This window comes from Eptesicus fuscus, chromosome 3 (genome assembly GCF_027574615.1).
Source record: "Eptesicus fuscus isolate TK198812 chromosome 3, DD_ASM_mEF_20220401, whole genome shotgun sequence".
In the NCBI taxonomy this organism is placed as follows: Eukaryota; Metazoa; Chordata; class Mammalia; order Chiroptera; family Vespertilionidae; genus Eptesicus; species Eptesicus fuscus.
The window spans coordinates 57,130,506-57,155,154 of NC_072475.1; the positions used below are offsets into that span (position 1 = coordinate 57,130,506).

General features: G+C 38.5%; 1 protein-coding gene across 3 annotated transcripts in view; it reads right to left on the reverse strand.

Moving 5' to 3' along the window:
- Positions 1-24,649, reverse strand: part of SEC22A (SEC22 homolog A, vesicle trafficking protein) — a 51,011-nt gene that overhangs the window by 14,857 nt on the left and 11,505 nt on the right. For all 3 annotated transcript variants that reach the window (XM_008155519.3, XM_028131156.2, XM_054713916.1), the window contains exons 3-5: positions 21,733-21,896; positions 20,281-20,475; positions 7,820-7,935 (exon numbers count right to left, since the gene is read on the reverse strand). In XM_008155519.3, coding sequence (XP_008153741.1) covers positions 7,820-7,935; positions 20,281-20,475; positions 21,733-21,896 — 475 coding nt within the window. The remainder of the gene's footprint in view (positions 1-7,819; positions 7,936-20,280; positions 20,476-21,732; positions 21,897-24,649) is intronic.

Here is a 24,649-nt window from a genome sequence, read left to right on the forward strand (position 1 = left end):
AGGGACCAAGAGGTCACTGGTTCAATTCTGGTCAGAGCATATGCCCAGGTTGCAGGCTCGATCCCCAGTAGGGCCTATGCAGGAGGCAGCCCATCAGTGATGTTTCACTCTCCGCAATGTTTCTATCTTTCTATCCCTCTCTTTTCCTCTCTCTCTCTCTCAAAATCAATAAAGGGGAGGAGGGGAAGAGTGGCAATCAGTAGGATACTGGTGAGCCTAATGGTGGGTGTTTGAAAGAACTATGAGGGCAGAAAAGAGATCTTGGGAGACTAAGAGAATAGAGGTAAGGGAGTAGGGACAAGAAATATGGTTTATTTCTTCAAAAAATTAGAAGGGAACATACATCAAGAGGTTTTGTTTGTTTCTTTGTCTTTTAAAGATTGTTCTCTCAGCATGTTTATAGGCTGAGAGAAAAGAGCCAGTTGAGAGGGAGCAGATAAAATGTAGGTGAGGGAATAATAGCCAAAGACTGGGGGAAGGTAGGGCAGAGATTTAGAGAGGGGATAGAAGGGGGGGATGGGACAAAGGAATGACAGCTGGGGTAATGTGGGGCAGAAAAGGAGGGGGCAAAGGTAAGGAATTCAAATAAAAACTTAAAAAAGTCACATTCACCTTTGGGGGATGCTAGGGTACAAAAACACTGCATTGAAAACTAATAAAGGGGAAAAATATTTTAAGGTGAAAATGAAGAGGTAAGGAGATGCTTCATATAGTAGCCACACAGGGTATTAGGATATACTATTAAAATGTTTGTAATAATTAGAAAATATTCACTTTTTAATCTAAGTGAAAAGATACAAAATTATAAAATAGATATGATTCATATACATGTATATGTGTGTTAAGTATATGTTTGTGTGTATATGTGTATATATGTACTATACAGAGAAAATTTGGGGATGGTTTTATTTTCTTATTTATACATTTCCCCCCAATTTGTTAACAATAAACACAGAAACAGGAAAAACATTTTTATTTCTTTTGAAAGCAAGCAAGCACTGCATCTTAGCATAGATATTACACCACTAAATAAATAAGAAACTCCCATTGACCTTTAACAAATCTATGGGGAAAACAGAACTCAAGGAATAAAAGCAAGTTGATTACTTCTGCTTGGTAGTAACCATTAGAAACAATATTAGAATCAGAGAGTCTTATAACGTTTGTTCTGAAGTGATCGTTGAGCCTACGTAGTCTAAAACCTTCATCTTGCAGAACAGGAAGATCCAAGAAGGTAAAGTAAAACCTATCCAAAGTCCCATGGCAGATGGGACCCAGGATCCTGACTTCTACACCAGCATTTCTACTGCTGTATCAGAATACTCTTTTTTTCCCCCAATGCACCACATGCAAATTACTTCTAGGTTGGCATCAGCCTAATTAATATCTTTTTTTCAAGGTTGACCCTTAAAGGAGCACAGGTAATATAAACCCAATGTGATAAAAGCTTATTATGCATGAATGAAGTGCTAATTCACAAAAAAACTTATTAACATCTCTAAACTCAGAACAAAGTTAGCAAATGAGTGAAAATAATCTAATTTACACATTACTGTGAACACCAAATCAAATTTACCAACTTAAAAGAAAAATGTGCTCATCCTAAACTTCCCCAGTCTGGACTTAGATACCAAAGAAAAAACTTCAGTGCTATGTACTTTAATAAATCCCTAGTTGTTACCCTAAGAGGTTGATTTTAATCTAGAAGAAACAAACCTGTGCTGAATTTTCAAACAACATTAACAATATACACGAATGATAATTCATGTGGGTTCTCAAATTTGAATGTGTCTCAGGCACCAAGTTACATACTAGAAGATAAATGTGGCAATTATTTTTAGCACATTCAAAAGAGTATTTAGAATTCATGGCCTTAAAGAAGTAAACTTTAAATTAACAGTGATATATTGCTCACGCTCAGAAAATACATTATATATTGTCAGCTAGATGTAAAAATATGATCCCCAACAAAATCCTTTGCCTGTTTTAGGAACCTCAACTGCTGATGAGTATATTTGGAATATATTAGGTGGGTTATGGCAGGACAAAGATCTAGAAACAATGCTAAGGGAACAACACAACCTGGCGTCCCTAGTTTACTGGTAGCTAAAAATCCCATATGGACAAATTTACAGTCCCCGGATCAAGAGAAAGAAATATTGTTGGAGCAAATTTAGTCTAGGAAAACAGTGAAAAAGAAAGAATTCTGTATCAAACATCAAAAAGACACACCTTCAAAGGTACAAGCATCCAGAGAGTCCCCAAATTATAAATGATCTACTAATAAAAAAAGGCCACTCTTACCTTGTCCCTAACTATAATTTACCTCATGCTTATTTCACACACCACCACCATAACTTTAAGAAACTGTTTGAAACAAAAAACCTTGAAACTTCTAGGGAAACTGTATATTCTAAGACAGAGTCAGGAAACTACAAAAATGGAAAAAATGCTTAGGATCTCCTTATCCCTCACAAAAATGTTTACCTTTACTCTGCCTAAAACTTTCATTACTTGAAAATCTACCCATTAAGTTTGCTTAACAAAAGTTGTCTTTTTTCCTGCTTATATAACAAGTGCTAATAAATATTTATGTTTATTATTTAAAATCTGAATAATATATTCACATGGTTAAAAAATAAAAATAACATATAAGAAGGTATATATTGTGAAGATTCTCATTTACACTCTGCTTCCCATTTGTCCAGTTCCCATCACATCTATTAGTTTCTTATCTTTCCAGAGTTTCTTTATGTAAATTAATGTACATTAAATATATTGTTATTTTCTTAGGCCACCTTTGGTGGTAGTAGTTGGGGACTGAGAGGTGCAAGGTCAGAGAACCTGGTCTGTCTCTCACTGGCTTTCTCAAAATGATTACTGTTCTCAGAGGACACAAAATTGTACATCTGACCTTGAAACATGAATCAGATTCCTGAACCTGTGCTCCACTCTGACTGGGGCTCTGAGGTCCCACCTGGCCTGTGTGAATGGGAAGCTCAGCCCCTGCATGAAAAGAGAAAGCCTGATCCACTGTTTTCCAGGAGCTGGCTCAGTGCAATAGACTGTATGTATATACTTCACTTGCTAAGCAGAGCCACATCAAAGGAAACATCACCGCCTGGAGAATGCTCCCCCTTTTCCAGTCTTTGTTTTAATGGTGGTATGTGTGTGTGTGTGGAGGGGCGGGGGGTAAATTAATACACTTTTGTCTTTAGAGCAGTTTTAGAAACTTAAGCAATAGAGTGCTGATATATCTGCTCTTTCCCCTGCTCAGTTTCCTCTGTTATCAACACCTTGCATTAATGTGGTCTGGTTGCTACAATTGATGAGCCAACAGTGACATTATTATTAACTAAAGTCCATAGTTTATGTTAGGGTCCACTCTATGTGTAGTACATTCTATGGGTTTTGAGAAATGTGTAACGACTTAACCACCACTAAGTAACGTACAGAATAGTTTTACTGCCCTAAAAATCCCATGCTCCAATTATTCAACCGTTCTCCCTCCTTCCAAAGCCCTGGCAACCACTAATCTTTTTACTTACTGTCTCTAGAGGTTTGCCTCTTCCAAAATGTCACACATAGTTAGAACATATCCAATATAATAAAAGCCCAGCGACCGAAATGGCAGAACGACAAGAGACCATAACGACTGCGGCCCCTTGCTCAGGCTGGCCCCACCCCCGGGGGGGACCCTCTGCCCCGATCGGGGGCATGGCCAGCCTGCAAACCGCCAGTGGCCCCTCGACCTAGCCGGCCCCGCCCCCCCAGTGGAAACCCCCATCCCAATTGGGGGTGTGGCCAGCCTCCAAACTGCCTGTGGCCCCTCACCCTGGCCGGCCCATCCCCCAGTGGGAACCCCCACCCCGATAGAGGGCATGGCTGGCCTGCAAACCCTCCGCGGCCCCACACCCTGGCCGGCCCAGCCCCCCAAGCAAGGACCCCCCCCACACACCCTGGTCGGGGATGGGGCTGGCCTGCAAACTGCCCATGACCCCTTGCCCTGGCCATCCCCGCCCCCCAGCGGGGACCCCCACCTTGATCCAGGGCCCCCATCAGGGCAGGCCAGCCGGCCCCCACTTATGCGCTAGGCCTCTATCCTATATAATAAAAGGGTAATATGCAAATTAACCTTAATGGCAGAACGACCAGAATGACCGCTGGACCAGTCACTATGAGGCGCACTGACCACCTTTTGGTCCTTTCCCCAGCCGGCAGGCTCTGATCACCTGATAGTGAACAGGGAACCAGGGGTGGGTGGTGGCAGATGCGGGCGGTGGGGAGTGCCGGTCGCCCCACACACAGAGGGTGAACTGCAGCAGGGGCGGGGCCGGGGAGTGAGCGGGAACAGCCAATCTCTCGGTCCCTTCCCCCTGACCGTCAGACACCGATCACCCAATGGCGAACGGGGAACTGGGGGGTGGTTGTAGGTGGGGGGTGGTGCCGGCTGTGGGCAGCAGGGGAAGATGGCCCTGATCACAGGCCAGGCCTAGGAACCGTACCTGCACATGAATTTCATGCACCAGGCCTCTAGTAGTATAGTTTTTCAGACTGGCTTCTTTCATTAAGCAATATACTAGTAAATTTAAGGTTTAGCCATGTCTTTTTTGTGACTTGATAGCTCATTTCTTTTCATTACTGAATAATAGTCCATTGTACAGATTGTCAGTTTATCCATTCACCTTGTGAAGGATTTCTTAGTTGCTTCTAGTTTTTAGAAATTATGAATAAAGCTGAGATAACCATTCATGTGCAGGTTTTTGTGTGAACGTTAAGTTTTCTACTCATTTGGCCAAATATACTGAGGAGCAATTGACTGTTGGATCATATGGTAAGGCTATGTTTAAGCCAAACTGTCTTTCAAAGTGACTGTACCTTTTGCATTCCCATCTGCAAAGAAGAGTTCCTGTTGTTCTATATCCTCATCAGCACTTGGTATCGTCAAGTGTCTTTTTTTGGATTTTGCTATTCTAATAGATGTTTAGTGATATCTTAATGTTTTAAATTGAAATTCCTAATGACATATGATGTGAGCATCTTTCCATATACTTTGGTGAGATGCCTGTTTAGTTCTTGTGCCCATTTTTTAATTGGTTTGCTTTCTTGAGTTTTAAGAGCTCTTTGTATGTTTTGGTAACAAGACCTTTGTCAAATGTGTTCTGCAAATATTTTCTCCTAGTCTGTGGCTTATCTCTTCATTCTCTTCATGTCCTTCATAGAGCAGAAGTTTTTCCATTAAGTCTAACTTACCAATTTTTCTTTCATAAGATTATGCTTTTGGTGTTGTATCTAAAAATTCATCACCAAACTCAAGGTTACCTAGGGTTTCTTTTTTGTTGTTGTTAATCCTCACCCAAGGATATTTTTCCACTGATTTTTAAGGAGAGTGGAAGAGAGAGGGAAAGACAGAGAGAAACAATGTGAGAGAAACACATTGATTGGTTAACTCCTTCATGAGCCCTGACCAGGCCAGGCTGGGGAGGAGCCTTGGTATGTGCCCTTGACCAGAATCAAACCCGGGACCCTTTGGCCCGCAGGCCGATGATCTATCTACTGAGCGAAACTGGCTAGGGCAAGGTTGCCTAGGTTTTGTATTATATTTTACTAGAGGCCCGGTGCATGAAATTTGTTCCGGGGGCGGGTCCCCTCAGCCTGGCCTGCACCCTCTCCAAACCAGGACCCCTTGGGGGATGTCCCACTGCTGGCGGGCCTAAACCAGCAGTCGGACATCCCTCTCACAATCCGGGACCGCTGGCTCCTAACCACTCACCTGCCTGCCTGCCTGATTGCCCCTAACCACTCTGCCTGCCTGCCTGATGCCCTTAACTGCTCCCTTGCCGGCCTGATCACCCCTAACCACTCTCCCCTGCTGGCCTGATTGCCCCTAACTACCTCTGCCTCTCCCCCCACCACTGTGGATTTGTCCGGAAGGACATCCAAAAGACATCCAGTCTATCTGGTCTAATTAGCATATTACCCTTTTATTAGTATAGATAACTTTTAAGTTCTGTGTTTTACATTTAGGTCTGTGATCCATTTTGCATTAAATACGTAATTCTTAAAATTAAAAATGTTTGGCCCAGCCGGCGTGGCTCAGTAGATGAGTGTCAACCTATGAACCAGGAGGTCATGGTTCGATTCCCAGTCAGGACATATGCCTGGATTGCAGGCTCGATCTCCAATGGGGGGGGGTGAGAGGGGGGGGGGCAGGGCGTGCAGGAGGCACACTATCAGTGATTCTGTCTCATCATTGATGTTTCTCTCTCTCTCCCTCTCTGAGAAATCAATGAAAATATATTTTTTAAAAATGTTTGCCCCTCTATCAGCTACAGTCATCTACTGTTTAACTATTGGTAAGTGTGAACCATACTTTAAGAAATACTCATCAAATCCCCCCTTTTTTTTTCATTTGATGAGCAATGAAACTGAGGACCAGAAAGTAAGGTGAGCTATTCAAGGTCATAGAGTTAATCAGTAGCTGAGCTGGGGCCAATGCTCTCTCTCTTTCTTCCACAAACAAAAATCAACTCTTCACACACTTACACTACTTTCCTTTTCACTACATCAAGATAAAAAAAAAGAGAGAGAGAGAGAGAGAGTATCTTATTTATTAGCTTTTTCAGTCAGCAGTCTTCAAACTGCCCTTGTTTCCTCTTGGCAGGTTGACTAAGTGTCTCCAAATTGAACTCCTACTGGAATACAGCTGACCTGGCTAGGGAACAAGGGCAGGGACATCAAGAGACAATATTCAGCAGTCCTGTGCCTAAATGGAAAAGGCTTTACCTGCAGGTTCACGGTGTTTGGAAGTGAAACTGGGAAATCATGAGATGCTCCCCACACCTCACCCGAGGGCAGCTCAGCCACCTGGAACCTGTGATGTCCTCTACTATTGGCTTCATACAGCTGAGGACATTCAGAGGGTCCTCAGCGTGGTACTCTCTGAGTGCTCCCAAACTAATAACAATTTTTAAAACAGAATATAAAGTTTTTTGAGTGCGTTTTTATGGGCTTAATGCTGACCCTCCCTCACCTGGCAAAAGAGAACTAATTTACAATGCAGGAGTGTCAAAAAGTCTTCAGAGAAAGTGATATTAACAAGGAAAAGGAAAGCTGTATGTTCTGAAATGTGCTAAACGTTAAGAAAGGTTTCAAAAAGTTTACAAAAAGAGTAAGAGAAAAAATAATATACTCTGATAGCCACATTCTCTGAAAGAAACTCTACTAGAAAACAAAATCATTGGCAATATCTGAAAAAATTAGTGGTGTCACAGGTAGGCACCAAGAAAAAAGGGATAAGAGCAGATAACTAAGTAGGAATACACAGAGGATAGGCCAAAAACCTGCCCATGAATGTCCTTTCTTCTGCTCCTGTCTGTCTACACAGATCCTTCCATGTCCAGCTCACCCTTCCTCCACAAAGCCTCCTTCTCCTATCCCGACTCATACTGACCACTCCCCTCTTCTGCTCTCTGTGTACTAGGCACTTGGCAATTATTTGTGGTCTTCTTTGTCTTCCTAATTCAACTCTAGGCCCATGTCACACATATCTTAATGTCCCCAGAGTACCAATAAATAGTGCCTCCTACAGAGTAGATAATAAATATGTGCTAATTGAGACAAAGCAGTCAATTAGAAATCAGTGGTTTGTTTTTTTAAATTAGTGTTTTAGAGAAAGGGGAGAATAAGGCAAGTATAAAGAATATAAAATCTGAGCATACGTTGTAAGTTGTACTAATACTCAAATCAACTTGAAGCAATTCTGTAACAAGCAGAATCAATAGACAGAGTACATGACATTGCAAAAATAGCACTGTACCTGCAGAAGACTTTCTATGGCATGAAAGCCTCGAATTAAATTCAGAGCTCCACATAAAAGACTAAGGATAAATGCCACAATCCCTGACAGAGTTGCTGGTTCCAATCGCTGGTGAGCTGGAAAAGAAAAGAAATGGTCAGAAATGAACATCAATATCTCATGTCAATACCTAAACTTATGTAAAATGAGATTCATTGCTCAATTTGCATTGTCAAATATAGATTAATCTTCATTAAAGTATCTAATGCTATATCTTAGTAATTAACTATTTAAAAAAAAATATCTAACAACGTGACAGCTTCATTCCCGTGAACTCAAGTTAAATTAACTTATTTTCCTCTACTTTTTAATGAAGACATCTCACGTGCATTTGGGATATATATTGCTAAGGAGTGCTCACATCTGGCAGTAAATCAGGTAGGAAAAAACCTTACTGCCTAAATATGTCTACCATTCGCAAGCAGTTGCAAAGATTTGCAAAGGAGATTTTACTTAGAAATTCATTGCATAATTTATACTTTTCCTGAAAATTCTAGGAAACATTTTAAAGGACAAACCTAGCTTGCTTTTAAGTAAAGCTCTCCCTTATTTGGGTTCCAGGGCTATAAATACCAGAGGAATGCTCCGCTATATTGTTGATCCTTGCACAACACGAATTTGAACTGTGTGGGTCCACTTACACATGAATTCTTTTGCAATAAATAATACAGTACTTCAAATGTATTTTCTCTTCCTTCTGATTTGCTCAATAACATTTTTTTCTGTAACTTACTTTATTGTAAGAATACAGAAAACATACAAAATATGTGTTAATCGACTGTTTATGTTATCGGTAAGGTTTTCAGTCAACAGCAGACTATTAGTAGTTAAGTTCCGGCGGAGTCAAAAGTTATACACAGATTTTTGACTGCACAGGGGCTGGCACCTCATGTTGTTCACGGTCAACTGCAACCACCAATCTGAACTCCACAATAAAATGGAGTCTAACAGCTATGAAGTTCCTGGTCTCTGAAGACCACTTGAAGATACAAATGCTAGAACACCAGTTGAAGAAGTGACTAGTTTATCTTTATAAACACATTTCCTTATCTGTCAGGGCTTCAGCAGTGTGAAACATTTTGTTATACAATAGCTTCCCCATTTGTCATCATCTTGCGCTTAACAGAATTAACTATAGAGTCTAAATGAAAATGCAAAACTAAATACAAAATCATATAGACCTCAAATAGGAGACAGATGGAAAGAGAAGACAACGGAACTACATTTAGATCATTTTATTTAAATCACTGAAGTGTAAAAGCCCTAACAAAGAAGTTAATGAGGTGGAACATTGATATAAGGAAGGGCTTAAATCTTTGCAACTTATATTCAGCCATTTCAGTAGAAAAGCTTCCCTAAACAGTTCATAAAAACACAAACCCACATATCACAAGGAAGTATTTATTCCTCAAGTGCAGCAGAAAATGCTAATATGGGATAACATTTTCTTAAATTTTTTCTGTACCCAAGCTTGGTCTCTCAATCAATTTCCTTGAGATTTTGATATGAAAACAAAAAAATTAAATGCCTTTGTAAAGTACTGATACCAAGTTTTATCAGTAGAGAAAAAATTCTCACTATTTAAAAATCTATCCAACTGGCCTACCATCTACCAATTAGTCATGTTTTGCATCTCTCTCCCATCCCTCCCCATGACCCCCCTCAGTAATAAGGGAGAACTGGCCTCTAATAAAAAAAGGAAATCCTCAATATGGTTCTCAAGCATAAAGCCACCTGATAACTGACTAGATGATATAAATCACACTTCTGAAGTATAAAAAATAAGTTTACCTTATTTAAAAAAAAACAAATAATATTCTGTATTATAAATAAAAAAAAAAAAAACACCTCAGCTTTTTATGGTCAAGTAAGGCATGGCCATTATTGAATTGGAAAGTATTATCATTTTAATGTGTTAATCAATATTTATTTAAGAAACAAATAGCTATATAAATTAAGTATTTTTTAAGTTTCTAACACTTGCCTCTGGCCTTGGAGCACTCTATATAATGGTAGTATACTATTTATAAATTAATTTTTTCAAAGTGACCAGAAATATTTTTAAAGGCATGAAAGCAAATGACAAACCTCCTTTAGCAAGGACAAGGCATGCATTATGCTGAGAGACAGGCTGGAGCTGTGCCAAATCACTGTGGGAAAGAAATTCTCAAGCAGAGATTCCCTCACACCCTAACCCGTTCCCTAGAGGAGTGGGAATGGTTATCCAGAGAAAACTCCATCTGCATACAATATGAGGGTGACACTTCTTAGGGATAATTTCTCAGTTTTAACAAACTGAATGAGCTATTTAATCACATTTTAATGTATTATATTTTTATGATTTTTTTTGGTTGTTTCAGTAAACAGAGTTTAGATGCATTATTATTCACAAATGTTTACTTCACAGTTCAATTTGGCACCATGATAGTCATCATGAGGAATAGAGTGGATTTGAAACAATAACAAATGAGAGACAACATGAAAAAAAATTGCTGAATGCAAAGCATTGTGACTCGGTCAGTTTTTGTTCTGGTTTGTTTTTGCTAATATTGTCTTCTGCTACGATGCCCTTTCTTTCATCAACCCTACTTCCCATATTGGCCCAATAGTGCTTTATCATGACAAAATTATTGTTTTCTCAAAATATAACAAGGATTAATAGAGTTTACAGAAGTTCCTAAAGAAGTAAGGGCTGGTGTGGCTCAGCAGTTGAGCACTGACCCATGACCCAAGGGGTCCCTGGTTGGATTCCCAGTCAGGACACATGCCAGGGCTGTGGGCTCAATCTCCAGTAGGAGGCGTGCAGGACACAGCCAATTGATGATGTTTCTCTCTCATCGATGTTTCTATCTCTCTATCCCTCCCCCTTCCTCTCTCTCTAAAAATCAATAAAAACTTTTTTTTAAAAAAAGAGGTAATAGTCCCTTGGAACCAAAGGGCTATTGGTTATACTGAATTAACGTATTTATTCAGCACTTTTTGGCACAATTCTGCATAAGTTGCTGTGTGTTAGAAGGTCTGAGAATGAATCTACAATCTGCCCTCACAGCACTTCTCATGTTTTAAAGGGAAGTGGACAGATAAGCATATGAAAAATAATAAGAATTCTCAACTAAAAGGGTTAAATAATTATGAAGAGGAAAGATAATTAGGGGGAAGGTGGTGGTGACACAAAAGTGGTTAGAGAACTAGTGAAGATCTCTGAAGATAGATAAAATTTAGACAGGTACAAATGAGAAGAACTGCATTCCATGAGGAGAAAAGAACATGAACATAGAGATGGAAATGAGAGAAGCAAATAATAAGAGCATCTGCTGCTGTTACTGCTGTTGGTAACAGTGGCTGCTCTCAGAGTGTCAGGCACCAAGCACTTTATACATACAATCTCATTTCATCCTTCCAAGAACTCAATGAACTAGGCATTATAATTATCCTGAACTAAGAGAACAAAGCAATCCTAAATATTTGTGCACCACTTAATAACAAACTTTAAAATACATTAAACATTAGAGACCTAACAGGAGAAAGATGTGCATTCACAAATATAGTCAGAGATTTCAACACCCCTTTCTCAATAATTGATAGAAGTAAACAAAAAAATCGTCAAGGATATAAAAGACTCAAAGAATATCAACCAACTTGATCTAAATGACATTTATAGAGCACTCCACCCAACAACAGAATACATGTTCTTTTCAAATGAACACAGAAAATGACTAAGGATAGATCATGTTCTGGGGGAATAAAACAAATCTCAATAAATGTAAAATAATTAAAATTATACATAAGTTAGTATCTGGCCACAATGGAATTAAACTAGAAAACAATAACAGAAAGATATTTGGAAAACCTCTACATATTTAAAACTATTAAAATAAAATAAAGGTAGACATTTTTTAAAGTAACACAATTCTAAATAACCCATGGATCACAAAAGATATCAAAAGTAAAATTTAAAATCATTTTGAACAAAATGAAAGTGAAAATACAATATACTAAAACTTATGAAATGTAGCTAAACCAATATTTAATTTTTTATTTTGTTAATCCTCACCCGAGGATATTTTTCCATTGATTTTTAGAGAGAGTGGAAGGGGGAGAGGGAGACAAAGAAAGAGAAAGATCGATGTGAGAGAGACACATCAATTGTTTTCCTCCCAAATGGGCCCTGACTAGGGCTAGGACCGAGCCAACAACAGAAGTACGTGCCCTTGACTGGAATCGAACCCAGGACCCTTCAGTTCTCAGGCCGATGTTCTACCCACTGAGCAAACTGGCTAGGGGCTAAAGCAGTATTGAAAGGGAGATAAATAGTACTAACTGTCTGGACTAGAAACGAAGTTCTCAAATAAATGACCTCAAAAATCTATAAAAAGAAGAGCAAATTAAACCCTAAGTAAGCAGACCATAGGAATCAATAAAGATCAGAACATAAATCAATGAAATAGAAAAAAAAACACACACACAATAAAAAGATCAGTGAAAGGAAAAGCTGGTTCTTTAAGAAAATCAATAAAAATTATAAATTCCAATAAGACTGATCAGAAGGAAAATGCAAAAGACAAAAATTATCAGTATAAAAAATGAGAATGGTAACATCACAATTATTATACAAATATTAAAGGGATAGGAGAATATTAACTTTATGCTAATGAATGGGAAAATTCCTTAGATTCCTTAAAAGAAACAAACTACTAAAACTCACTCATGAAGAAACAGGTAACTTGAATAACCCTACTTCCTCAAAGAAACTGATATGTAGTTAAAAACAACAACACAAAAAAAAACCTTCCACAAAGAAAACTAGAGGCTTGACAGTCTTCACTGTACTAGAAATAACCTGGCCAGGTGGCTCAGTTGGTTTGGAGCATTGTCCTGTACACCAAGGGGTTGTGGGTTCAATTCCCAGTCAGGGCACATCCCTAGGTTGTGGGTTTGATCCACAGATGGGCGCGTGTGGGAGGCAACCAATTGATGTTTCTCTCTCTCATCAATGTTTCTTTTTCTCTCTCCCTATTCCTTTCTCTCAAAAAATCAATAAAAGCATATCAAGTAAAAAAATGGAGAAATAAAAATTCTACAGAAACATTCCCAAACATTGAAAAAGAGGTAATACGTCCCAATTTATTCTATGAGGCCAGCCTTATCCTGAGAGTAAAACTAGTCAAAAACATTAGAAAAAAGGAAAACTACAAATCAATTCCTTCATAAACACAGATACAAAATATCTTAACAAAATTTTAGTAGAAATTGGGTCTCACAATATATAAAAAGGATAATGCATCAGGACCAAGTGGGTTTTATCACAGAAGTGCTAGGTTGGTTTAATATTTGAAAAGCAAAGTAATTCACCACATATAGCTTTTAAAAAGAAAAATCATATAATCATCTCAATAAGGGTAGACAAAGCATTTGGCAGAATATAACTTAAATTCCTGATAAAAACTGCTCATCAATCTAGGAATATAAGGGCATTTTCTCAAAAAAGCATCTATATAAACCCTAAGTTAACATCATAGTTAACTGTGGAATACTGAATGCTTTCCCTGCTAAGATCAGAATCAGGAACAACACAAGGATATCTAATCTTGCCAATTCATTCTTTCAGGATATTTTTGTTAAGCACAGAATTCTACATTTGCAGTTATTTCTTTTATCCTTTAGAGGATATGATTAAGTTGTCCTCTGGCTTCCATGGTTTTAATGAGAGAGGAGAAAAGGAAGGAAAGAGAGAGGGGGAAAGAAAGATTAATTCTGATGGTTTGTGTTCCTGCAGTTTAATCTCTTCGCATGCCTGGTTATTTATGATTGTTTGCCAAAGATTCTATTTTCAAAATCTTGTTGTAACTATAATTTGAAGCTTATGAGACTACTTTTTCCAGGAGAACTATTTGCTTCTGCCAGGATCTTTGGAGAACAGCTCAATCCAATTTTAGAGACCAGTATGACTCAAAACTAAGGGCAGTCCCGACAAAAGCCTGTCTGCTGCATATTCCCGTGTACCCACATTCCTAAAGTATAGACATCCAGCTAAACCAAAGTTGGGAGCCGGGGGGAGAGGTTGCTCATGAGATTCACCACCTTGGTGGGCTCTGTCTGCTCTAATCCCAGTCTCCTAGTCTTGAGGCTGTCAGCTGTTCGCTCCAGAATTGACAGGAAAAAGTTACTCCAAACATTGGGCTCATCTCCCAGGGCCTCTATCTTCCTCAGTATCTTAGTTATCAGTAATTCTTAGTTATCAGTTATCTTGTATCTCCAAAGATTTTAGGAAGATTCTATTTTAGATTAACTTCTACAATATATATTAGACCTATACATTCTATAGAATATATATATTCCACTCAGCTTTTCTACATGTATTTAGTGGGATTATTGGTCTGAATTAACTACTCCATCACTGCTCTAAGTAGAAGTCTTCAAAGTACTAGTAATAATCCCTTGTTTATTAGTGATTTTAAAGATTGAAAATTAATCCACATATAATTCATCCTTAAGTGTATAATTCAGAAACTTTCAGTATATTCACAGTTTTGAACCATCATAATGATCTAATTCCACATTTTCATAACCCCTCAAGGAAATCTCATAACCATTAGTATAGTCATTGCCTATTTCCCCTCCACCACTCCAGCTTCCTATCAATCACCAATCTATTTTCTACATCTTTGGATATGCCTATTCTGGACACTTTGTATAAATGAAATTTTAAATGTGTCCTTTTATATCTGGCTTCTTTCACATAGCACAAGGTTGATGTTTTTTATTTATTGTTTAAGGTATTACAAATAGTAGTACATATGTCTCCTTTTTTCCCCCCCATTGACCTCCCCTGGTCTCCCCTACTCCCCAATACTTGCCTTTCCCCAGTGTCTTGTGTCTATTGGTTGTGCTTATATGCATGCATACAAATCCTTCGGTTGATCTCTTACACCCCCCCCGACCCTCCCCTACCTCCCCTCTGTAGTTTGACAGTCTGTTCGATGCTTCTTTGCCTCTATCTATTTTTGTTCAACAGTTTATAATGTTCTTTATTATGCATAAATGAGATCATGTGGTATTTATCTTTCACTGATTGGCTTATTTCACTTAGCACAGTGCTCTCCAGTTCCATCCATGCTGTTGCAAATGGTAAGAATTCCTTTTTTTTACAGCAGCGTAGTATTGTACCATGTCTCAATACTTCGTTCCTTTTTTATCTATACTAATAAAAGGGTAATATGCTAATTAGACCAGGAAACCTTCCAGACGTCCTTCCAGACAAAGCCATAGTGGTGGGGCCGAGGCAGAGGTGGTTAGGGGCAATCAGGCCAGGAGGGGAGGGCAGTTTGGGGCGAGCAAGCCAGCAGGGGAGGGTGGGGGTGAGCAGGCTGGCAGGCAGAGTGGTTAGGGGCAATCAAGCAGGCAGGCAGGTGAGCAGTTAGGAGCCAGAGGTCCCAGATTGCAAGAGGGATATCCGACTGCCGGTTTAGGCCCGATCCCACAGGGATCGGGCCTAAATCGGCAGTTGGACATCCCCCAAGGGGTCCCAGATTGGAGAGGGTGCAGGCCGGGCTGAGGGAACCCCCCCCCATGCACGAATTTCATGCACCGGGCCACTAGTTGCTTAATAATATTCTATTGCACAGATATACTATTGTTTATTCGTTCATCAGTGGATGGACATTTGGACTGTTTCCACTTTCAGTTGCTATGAATAATGCTATGAACACTCATGTACACATTTTTATTTACACATAAATTTTTAATTCTCTGGATTATGTACTAGGGGAATTTCTGGATCATATGTAACTCTATGTTTACCTTTTTGAGGAACTTCCATACTATTTTCCAAAGCAGGTGAATTATTTTACACTACCACCAGCAATATATAAGGGTTCTCATTTCTCCACATCCTTACTAATGCTTGTTATTGTCTGTTTTATTTTTATTTTTATTTTTTAAATATATACTTTATTGATTTTTTACAGAGAGGAAGAGAGAGGGATAGAGAGTTAGAAACATCGATGAGAGAGAAACATCAATCAGCTGCCTCTTGCACACCCCCCACTAGGGATGTGCCCGCAACCAAGGTACGTGCCCTTGACCGGAATCGAACCTGGGACCCTTGAGTCCGCAGGCCGACGCTCTATCCACTGAGCCAAACCGGTTTCGGCTGTTTTATTTTTATTATAGTCATCCTAATGATTATAAAGTAGTATCTCCTTATTGTTTTGCATTTCACTAATGACTAATAATGCTGAGTACCTTTTCAAGTGCTAATTAGCCAATTGCACATTTTCTTTATACAAATGTCTTTTCAAATCTTTTTCCCATTTTTTAAAATTGAATTGTCTTTTTATTGTTGAGTTGTACTATATTCTGGATACAAGTACCTTAGAAGATACATGATTTGCCAATATTTTCTATGTCTGTGGATTGTCACAATTTTCAATTTCTTGATAGTATCTTTTGAAAAACAAGGGTTTTTAATTTTGATGAATTCCACTTTACCTATTTTTCCTTTTCTCACTGTGCTTTTGGTGTCAAATCTAAAAAATCATTGCCTAATACAAAGTTACACCTTTGTATTTCCTCTAAGATTTACATCTTTGTTTTCTTCTAAGAGTTTCATAGTTTCAGCTGTTAAATTTAGGTCTTTGATCCATTTTGAGTTAGTTTTTAGATACTTTGTGAAGTAGGAATCCAACTTCATTCTTATATATATAAGTATCCACTTGTCCCAGTATGATTTCTTGAAAGGCTAGTCTTTCGCTATTGTCATGGTACCCTTGTTAAAAAATGAATTGACCATAATGCAAAGGTTTGTTTCTGTACTCTCCATTCTTTACTGTTGATCTACATGTCTATCCTTAAACCAGACCCTATAGTCAAAAAAATCAGCTTTTTGGTTTGATTTTTCTCCAATGTTTTTCTATTTCCCATTTCATTTTCATCTATTTCTGCTCTAATCTTTATTATTTCCTTTATTCTTGCTTTAGGTTTAATTTGCTTTTCTTTCCCATGTCTGTTCCTGTGAATTCAAATGACCACCTGGAGTACTTTCTTTGCCCAATGTAGCTTTACTTCCATCCACCACCTTTGTGCTATTATTAAAAAATATATTTCATTTCTACATATCCTAGACCCAACAATACATTATATACATTATCCTATCTAATAAAAGAGTAATATGCAAATTAACCATCACTCTGCTACACCCAGAAACCACGCCCACCAGCCAATCAGGAGCAAGTATGCAAATTAACCCAACCAAGATGGCTGCAGCCATGGAGCGAGCAGGAGGCTTGGGTTTCCCTGGCAATGGAGGAAGCCAAGCTTTCCGCAGCCCTGGCCTGCCTTGGCCTCTGCTCAAGGCTACAAAGTTTCAATTATAAAAGATAAATAAATCCCAACAAAAATGGCGGCAGCCATGGAGCTGGAGAGAGCAGGAGGCTTGAGTTGCCCCTGGTGATGGAGGAAGCCAAGCTTCTGAAGCCCTGGCCTTCCTTGGCCTCCACTCAAGGCTACAAAGTTTCAATTAGAGAAGATAAATAAATCCCAATAAAAATGGCTGCAGCCATGGAGCAGCAGGAGGCTTGGCTCCACTCAAGGCTACAAAGTTTCAATTAGAGAAGATAAATAAATCCCAGATACCAGGGCCTCTGCTTGGGTCGCCGGGGGGCATGGCTGGCCTGCAAACCACCACAGGCCCCTCACCCAGGCCACTACACTCCCCAAGGGAACCCCCACCCTGATCCGGGACACCCTTCAGGGCAAACCAGCTGGCCCCCACCCATGCACCAGGCCTCTATTCTATCTAATGAAAGAGTAATATGCAAATTGACCATCACTCCAACACACAACATGGCTGCTCCCATGTGGACACAAGATGGCTGCCACAAGATGGCCAGCAGGGGAGGGCAGTTGGGAGGGACCAGGCCTGCAAGGGAGGCCAGTTGTGGGTGATCAGGCCAGCAGAGGAGGGCAGTTAGGGGCAAACAGGCTGGCAGGGGAGCAGTTAGGCATCAATCAGGCTGGCAGGGGAGTGGTTAGGGGGTGATCAGGCTGGCAGGCAGAAGTGGTTAGGGGCAATCAGGAAGGCAGGCAGGCAAGCAGTTGGGAGCCAGCAGTCCTGGATTGTGAGAAGGATCCCAGATTGGAGAGGGTGCAGACTGGGCTGAGGGACACACACCCCCGTGCACGAATTTCATGCACCGGGCCTCTAGTCTTATACAATTGCTTTTAAAAAGAAAAATGTACATTTACTATCTTTTATAATTACCTTTGCCATTGCTCTTTGATTGTGTGTATGTGTGTGTGTGTATGTGTGTGAATTCTAATTACTGTCTGGGTCACTTGCTTTCAACCTGAAGTACTTCCTTTTAGTATTTCTTGTAGGCGAGTCTGCCAGCAACAAATTCTCTCATCTTCTATTTATCTGCAAATGTCTTTATTTCACCTTCAGTTTTGAAACAAAAGGATTCTTGGTTGACAGGTTTTTCCCCACTCTTTGAGTATTTTGAACATGTTCTCCCACTATCTTTAGGTCTCCACTATTTCTGTTGAGAAGTCACTTGTTAATCTTTTGAGGTTCTCTTGTAAGTGGCGAGTTGTTTTTCTCTTGCTGCTTTCAAGGTTTTCTCATTTTTGTCTTTCAACATTTTCAACTGTTTATAGGTGTCTTGCATATATCCTATTTGGAGTTAAATGAGCTTCCTAGAAAAGAACTTTTTTTAGTAAATTAGGGAACTTTTCAGCCATTATTTCTTCAAATACTTCTGCTTCTTTTTCTCTTCTCTTCTTCTGGTTCTCCCATCATGCATATGTTGGTGTGCTTAATAATATCCCATATTTTTCTTAGGTTCTGTTCTTCATTCTTTTTTCTCCTGTTCTTTGGATTACATAACCTCTATTGGTCTTTCTTCAAGTTTACTAACTCTTTCTTTGCCATTTCAAATCTTCTATTGAACCCTACTAGTCACTTTTTCATTTTAGTTGTATTTTTCAATTCCAAAATTTCCATTTAGTTCTTTTTCATTTATAATTTCTATCTGTTTATATTATCTACTAGATGCAATGTCATATCTTCCTGTTTGTTTTTTTAGGATATGATTTTATTGATTTCGGAGAGGAAGAGAAAGTGAGAGAAACACTGATGTGAGAGAAAATCATCTATCAGTTGCTCCTCATACACATGCCAACTGAGGATGGAATCGGCAACCTACGCATATGCCCCAACTAGGAATCAAACCTGCAATCTTTCGGTGTATGGGATGCTCCAACCAACTGAGCCACACCAAACAGGGCACTTCCTTACTTTTTAAATCATGGTTTCATTTAGTTCTTTGAAAATAATTATAATGACTAATTTGACGTCTTTGTTAAATCTGACATCTAATCACTGTCATAGACAGCTTCTATTGCCTGCTTCCCTCCTGCCTCCCCCCTACCCCACAGTGTATGTATTATACTTTCCCTCTGCATATCTTGTAACTTTCTGTTGGACATTTTAGATAACATACTGTAACAACTCTGGGTCTTCATCCACCTCCTCTCCCCCAGGGCTTGTTATTGTTATTTGTGTGTTTACTTGTTTCTCGACTGGCTAGATTATTTTAATGAAATCTGTTTCCCCCTTTCTCCCATAATTTGTATTCAACCAAATATGAAGTATTGTGTTTAGTCCTGAATGCCATATTTGAAGAATACTAACAAATAAAAGCTTCCAGGATAGGGAGGGTTTCAAAATTTCATAGACAAAAAGGCAAAGGGAATTGAGGATATTTTATATGAAGTTGACCAGATTAACAGGATAGAAAGGACACAGAGTTACTGACTTCAAATTCTGAAGTGCTGAAGAGAGGGAGGTAGAGGTCACAAAACTTTGACAAGTAGATAAACATTATAGCAAACACACTTGAGCTCAAATATAAGGAAGAATTTTTTTAAACAAGCAATTCAACTATGGCATATGCTACCTTATAAAATAATGAGGCTTCTATTTTTAAGCAGAAGTTTTCAAACTGTCACAACTATAAGTCTTTGTTTGGGAGGGGAGGTGTGAGTAGATGGTCACATTTTCTGTGACTGTCAAAAACCCTGGCCTTGAATATATCTAGCCATTTTGATATAAAGCACAGTACTTTACATGCCTCTAAACATATACTAGTATTATAAATAAACTATTCACTTCCAGAAACATTTGCTTACAAAGAAGCCTTCTTAAATGTTTCCCTACCAAACAGTTCCTTTGAGATTGCTATTTAAAAGTATTTTCCTGCTTAGTCACATATCTAGTAGATTACTACATAAAACACTGAGGAAGGATTCCTTTGAACTTCTACATTCTCTCATGTACTTGCTTTAAAATACTAAAATAAAAGTAGTTCATTTTTGAGAATTCCTCAGTTTTTAAAATAAAATAATTGAGATCCAGCACTCACCAGAAGAAATCTTACCAGCACCTTTATAGTCAATAGAAAATGCAGATGTGACTCCATTGGCTGACCCCAGTTCGCACATGGAAATTTGATAAGGGGGTCTCAGCTTGATTTCTGTCTGCATGTCAGACAGATTTATCTTTGTTGAAAGAGACCTGGGATTATTATATCGCTGCTTGGTCCTCTGAATGAAGTTATCTATGTAAAATAAAAAATAAATTTCCTTGCAGTCATTTGTTAATTAAATAATTTGAGAGTGTGAGGTTTATGGGTAGTAAATTTTGCAGATAAACTGTTTAATTTGTTATCCAAAACTGTTGAATTGTCATGAAGTGTTCTAATATTTATGTTTAATTGTTAATATATCATGGAGTTATCAGTTGCTCACTCTAGAAATTATACTGTAGGAATTAATAATTGTAAGTAAACTAATGATTTAACACTATCTGACTAAGAATATTTCTAATATTATATCCACTTCAACGAATTACTTTGAACTTCTACAACAAAACAATAAAATAACAGCTTTAATTTTTAAACCAAAATCTTAATTTTTATAGGGATTCATATCTCATAAAATAGTAAGTCTGTATTTATCAGTTGTAATTCCATAAGAACATACAGTGTAAATTGCATATTCTTATAAACCTGTTTTCTTAATTATTGCTTATACCATTAGAATGCATATTTAAAAAAATAAATTTAATAAAATAAAAGACAATTCCTTAATATCTTCCAAGATATCTCCTAAATCAGCAGTCGCAAACAGGTGTTCCGCAGACCACTGGTGGTCCTCGAGGTCCAAGAGGTTGGCGACTGCTGTCCTAAATAATATTCCAATTTTATTTTCACAATTTGCAACCTGGTTTCACTATTTTTTCCCTTGTACATCTGGAGTCAAAAAAACTAATGCCCACAGGCCAAATCTAGCCTCCTGACCATTTTTGTAAATAAAGTTTTATTAGAATATAACTGCATTCATCCATTTCTACAATGCCTACGGCTGCTTTCCAGCTATAATGGCAGGGCTGAGTAGTTGTGACAGAGACCATATGGTGCTTAAAGCCTAAAATAAGTACTATACGGTCCTTTGCAGCAAATGTTTGCCAACCTCTGTTCTAAATTAAGCAGACTATAAAAGGTTATCACACAAACACAAAATTCTGAATCTCTGGCTTATAAATTTCTCATTCAGAAACTATCCTAGGGGATTAATACTTTATGCCAATAATCAAAATCACCTCCACAGCTCAAACTCAATTTTTTCTAATATGCACCTAAATGAAGATGTTGTCATAATTTATAGACCATTTGTTAAATTATTTTATCAAAAGCAAGGTAGCAGAATTTTCTGAGTTTTCCCTCTCCCCTATTTTTCCCCCCAGTGAAGATAAAAAATCGCTTATAACTGGCTGGAGACAGAATAATGAAAAGGGAAAAAAATCAAGCCCTTACCAAATTCAATGAAACAGTATGGCCTGACAGCAGTGTTGGTCTTCGACATGTTATAAGTAGTAATGAATTCCTTCTGAAGCTCATCCAGGAAAGAGAAGGCCAGAACATTTGGGTAATTTTCAGTGCACAACATCATGTAGCTCACTCCCAGAGAGCTAATAAAACTACAGTGTAAAAAACATAGGTTTAAAAATTTCACAGTAAATTAAGGTAATTCGTTGCTTCACAAGACTGGTTATATAACACTATAAACTGCTACTATAAATGGCAATGAAGATATTAACATTAGATATTCTAGCAAAAAAATTAAAGAAACTAAAGTAATACTATTTTTAGTCGTGGTTTAAAAATAGTAGACAAAAAAGGGGAATATACCTACAGAGGAACACACAGTATGTTATTAACACTTCAGTTATTTATCACTTGGGGTAGAAAGCAAGGGGAAAAAAGCTTTCCTGGGTGAAAAAAAAATTCTCCAGTAGGACATGCATGCCAATGATCTCTAATCTACTGTTAAAATTGCTAAGTATAAGAAAAATATTATTTTTGAAATAGAACCTTCCACACTGAATACCAGTCTCTAAAATAAAGCACTTCAACCATTAAATATAAAAATGTTTGACATTATAAGAGTGAGTATGGCCTAGACTGGTTTGGCTCAGTGGATAGAGCATCAGCCTGCGGACTGAAGGGTCCCAGGTTTGATTCCGGTCAAGGGCATGTGCCTTGGTTGCGGGCACGTCCCCAGTGGGAGGGTGTGCAGGAAGCAACTGATCAATGTTTCTCTCATTGATGTTTCTAGCTCTCTATCCCTCTCCCTTCCTCTCAGTAAAAAATCAATAAAATGTATTTTTTAAAAAAAAGTGAGTATGCCTTATGGATTTTAAAAATCTAAACCAAATACATCTTATAGGAAACATGGGACAGTAAGGAGATAAGAATCGGAAAGAGAACTCAGTAACAATGAATGTCCACCATGAGTGGCATTCTACCATGAACTTATTTTCTTACTTATTCTTCTCTTATTAGGTCAACTTTCAATTACCCTCCAATGATGAAGAGCTAAATAATGAAGAAGTTATCCCATGAATAAAGACCCACTTTAGGCACTAATTTTAACCTCATTAAATAAATAAAAAAGCATTAATATGCAATATGCCAGTTGATAGCAACTTATAATAGTAAGCTAAAGGAGAATAAGATGATTTTAAGTGGCCAAAGGTGATACCATCAGAGCCTTGGATAAAACACAGAGCAAGGAAAATTTGCCTTTGACATCCTTCATTTCCTTTTCTGCAGTTCATCTATTTCCTGACTCACTCTTTCCCTCTAACCCTAACACCTTCACACCCCAGAAAATGTAGATCCTCACTTTTTTAGATAATCTATCACAGGTAATCCCTAATTTACTTATTGGTTAGTATTCCAGAAGTTTATAGCACCTATAAATCATTTTCCCACAGAAACTACATTGTAAGTTCTTAGACCAGTTCGTAAGAGCCTATTTGACATATATGGTGCTGAAAACTGAAGATTTCTCCATAATAAACAGTGTGGCTTTGTTGGTTGGAGCATCACCTCTTAAACCAAAAGGTTGTGGGTTCAATTCCGGGTCAGGGCATATACCTAGGTTGCAGGTGTGGTCCCAGGTTGGGGCATGCATGAGAGGCAACTAATTGATGTTTCTCTCTCATATCAATGTTTTTTTCTCTCTCTCTAAAAATCAATGAACATATCCTCGGGTAAGGGTTTTAAAAAATGCTAGTAATGAAACAAAACAGGAAAGTAGGAACCACAAGTTATTTTCTTCCCCCAGGTGGTTTGGTAGCTATTGGTGGGTGGCATTCTCCTGTCAGGCCCCCTCCGCACCAAACACCTAGTCTCCAATGAGACCATGCCCCCTCATCAATCTTAGACTTCACACAAACTCTGTTCCTCATTATTTCTCAACCAAAAAAAAAGAGGGATAGTTTTCACTGAATTCTTTTTCCTGGTTAATTTTTATCTCCATAAAAAGTGAAAATAATTAGGAGAATTAGGAATGCTGTCAAGAGAGAGCTTAAAGGTAAAGGGAGACAACTCTTCTACCACAGAATAGTGTGAATGCTGAAGACAAAAGACTGTGGTTCAGATATACTATTTATTAGTTTTGTGAGTTTGAGCAAGTTTCTTTATATTTCTGCGGCTCAGTTTCAGTTTCCTCATCTATAAAACAGGTGTAGTAGTACTATTATGGCTATCTGCCCAGCATCCTTCTCGCCTTCCCTTTGGGAAATTATCTCAATCCTACTATCTATTCCCTATGACTGTGGCAAAGCTTTCCATCAAAGGGGTGGGCATGTGATCCAGGATCCAACTAAGAGTACCTCAACCCTCTGACCCCAATGTTACTCCAGAAATGGACCACAACACAGCAAGACCAATAAAGTCCCTTTCTTGAAACATGAAGGGGAGGAGTTGCTCAGCTGGAATGAAGTAAGCCTGGAGCTGCCTGTACAGTATTCTCTACTACATGGAGAATACCCATATGCACAAGGAAAGAGACTGGAAAAATGAGAGAAAGCTTCTTGATAACAACCTCTGAGCCCCTGGCTCCAGCCAACCAAGGAGCCCTTCACAATACCCTTGTTTTTGCTTAAGCCAGTATGAGCTGTGTTTCTGCCCTCAGCAATGGGGAAGAGCTCTATTCATTAGCCATTCAAAGAGCTGTTATAGACATGTAATGATAACATAAGTAGAGGGCCTGATAATTGGAGGTACTGTGATATTGCTGAAATTTTCTGATACTCCTGTAATCAGAAAATAACACCAAAGAGTGAAAGAAAAGCACTGCTAGGAACTAAAACCAAAAGGCAGGTAAGCCTAAAATATAAAATAGCCTTCCCAGCTGCAGGCAGCAGTCTGGGGACAGATATGG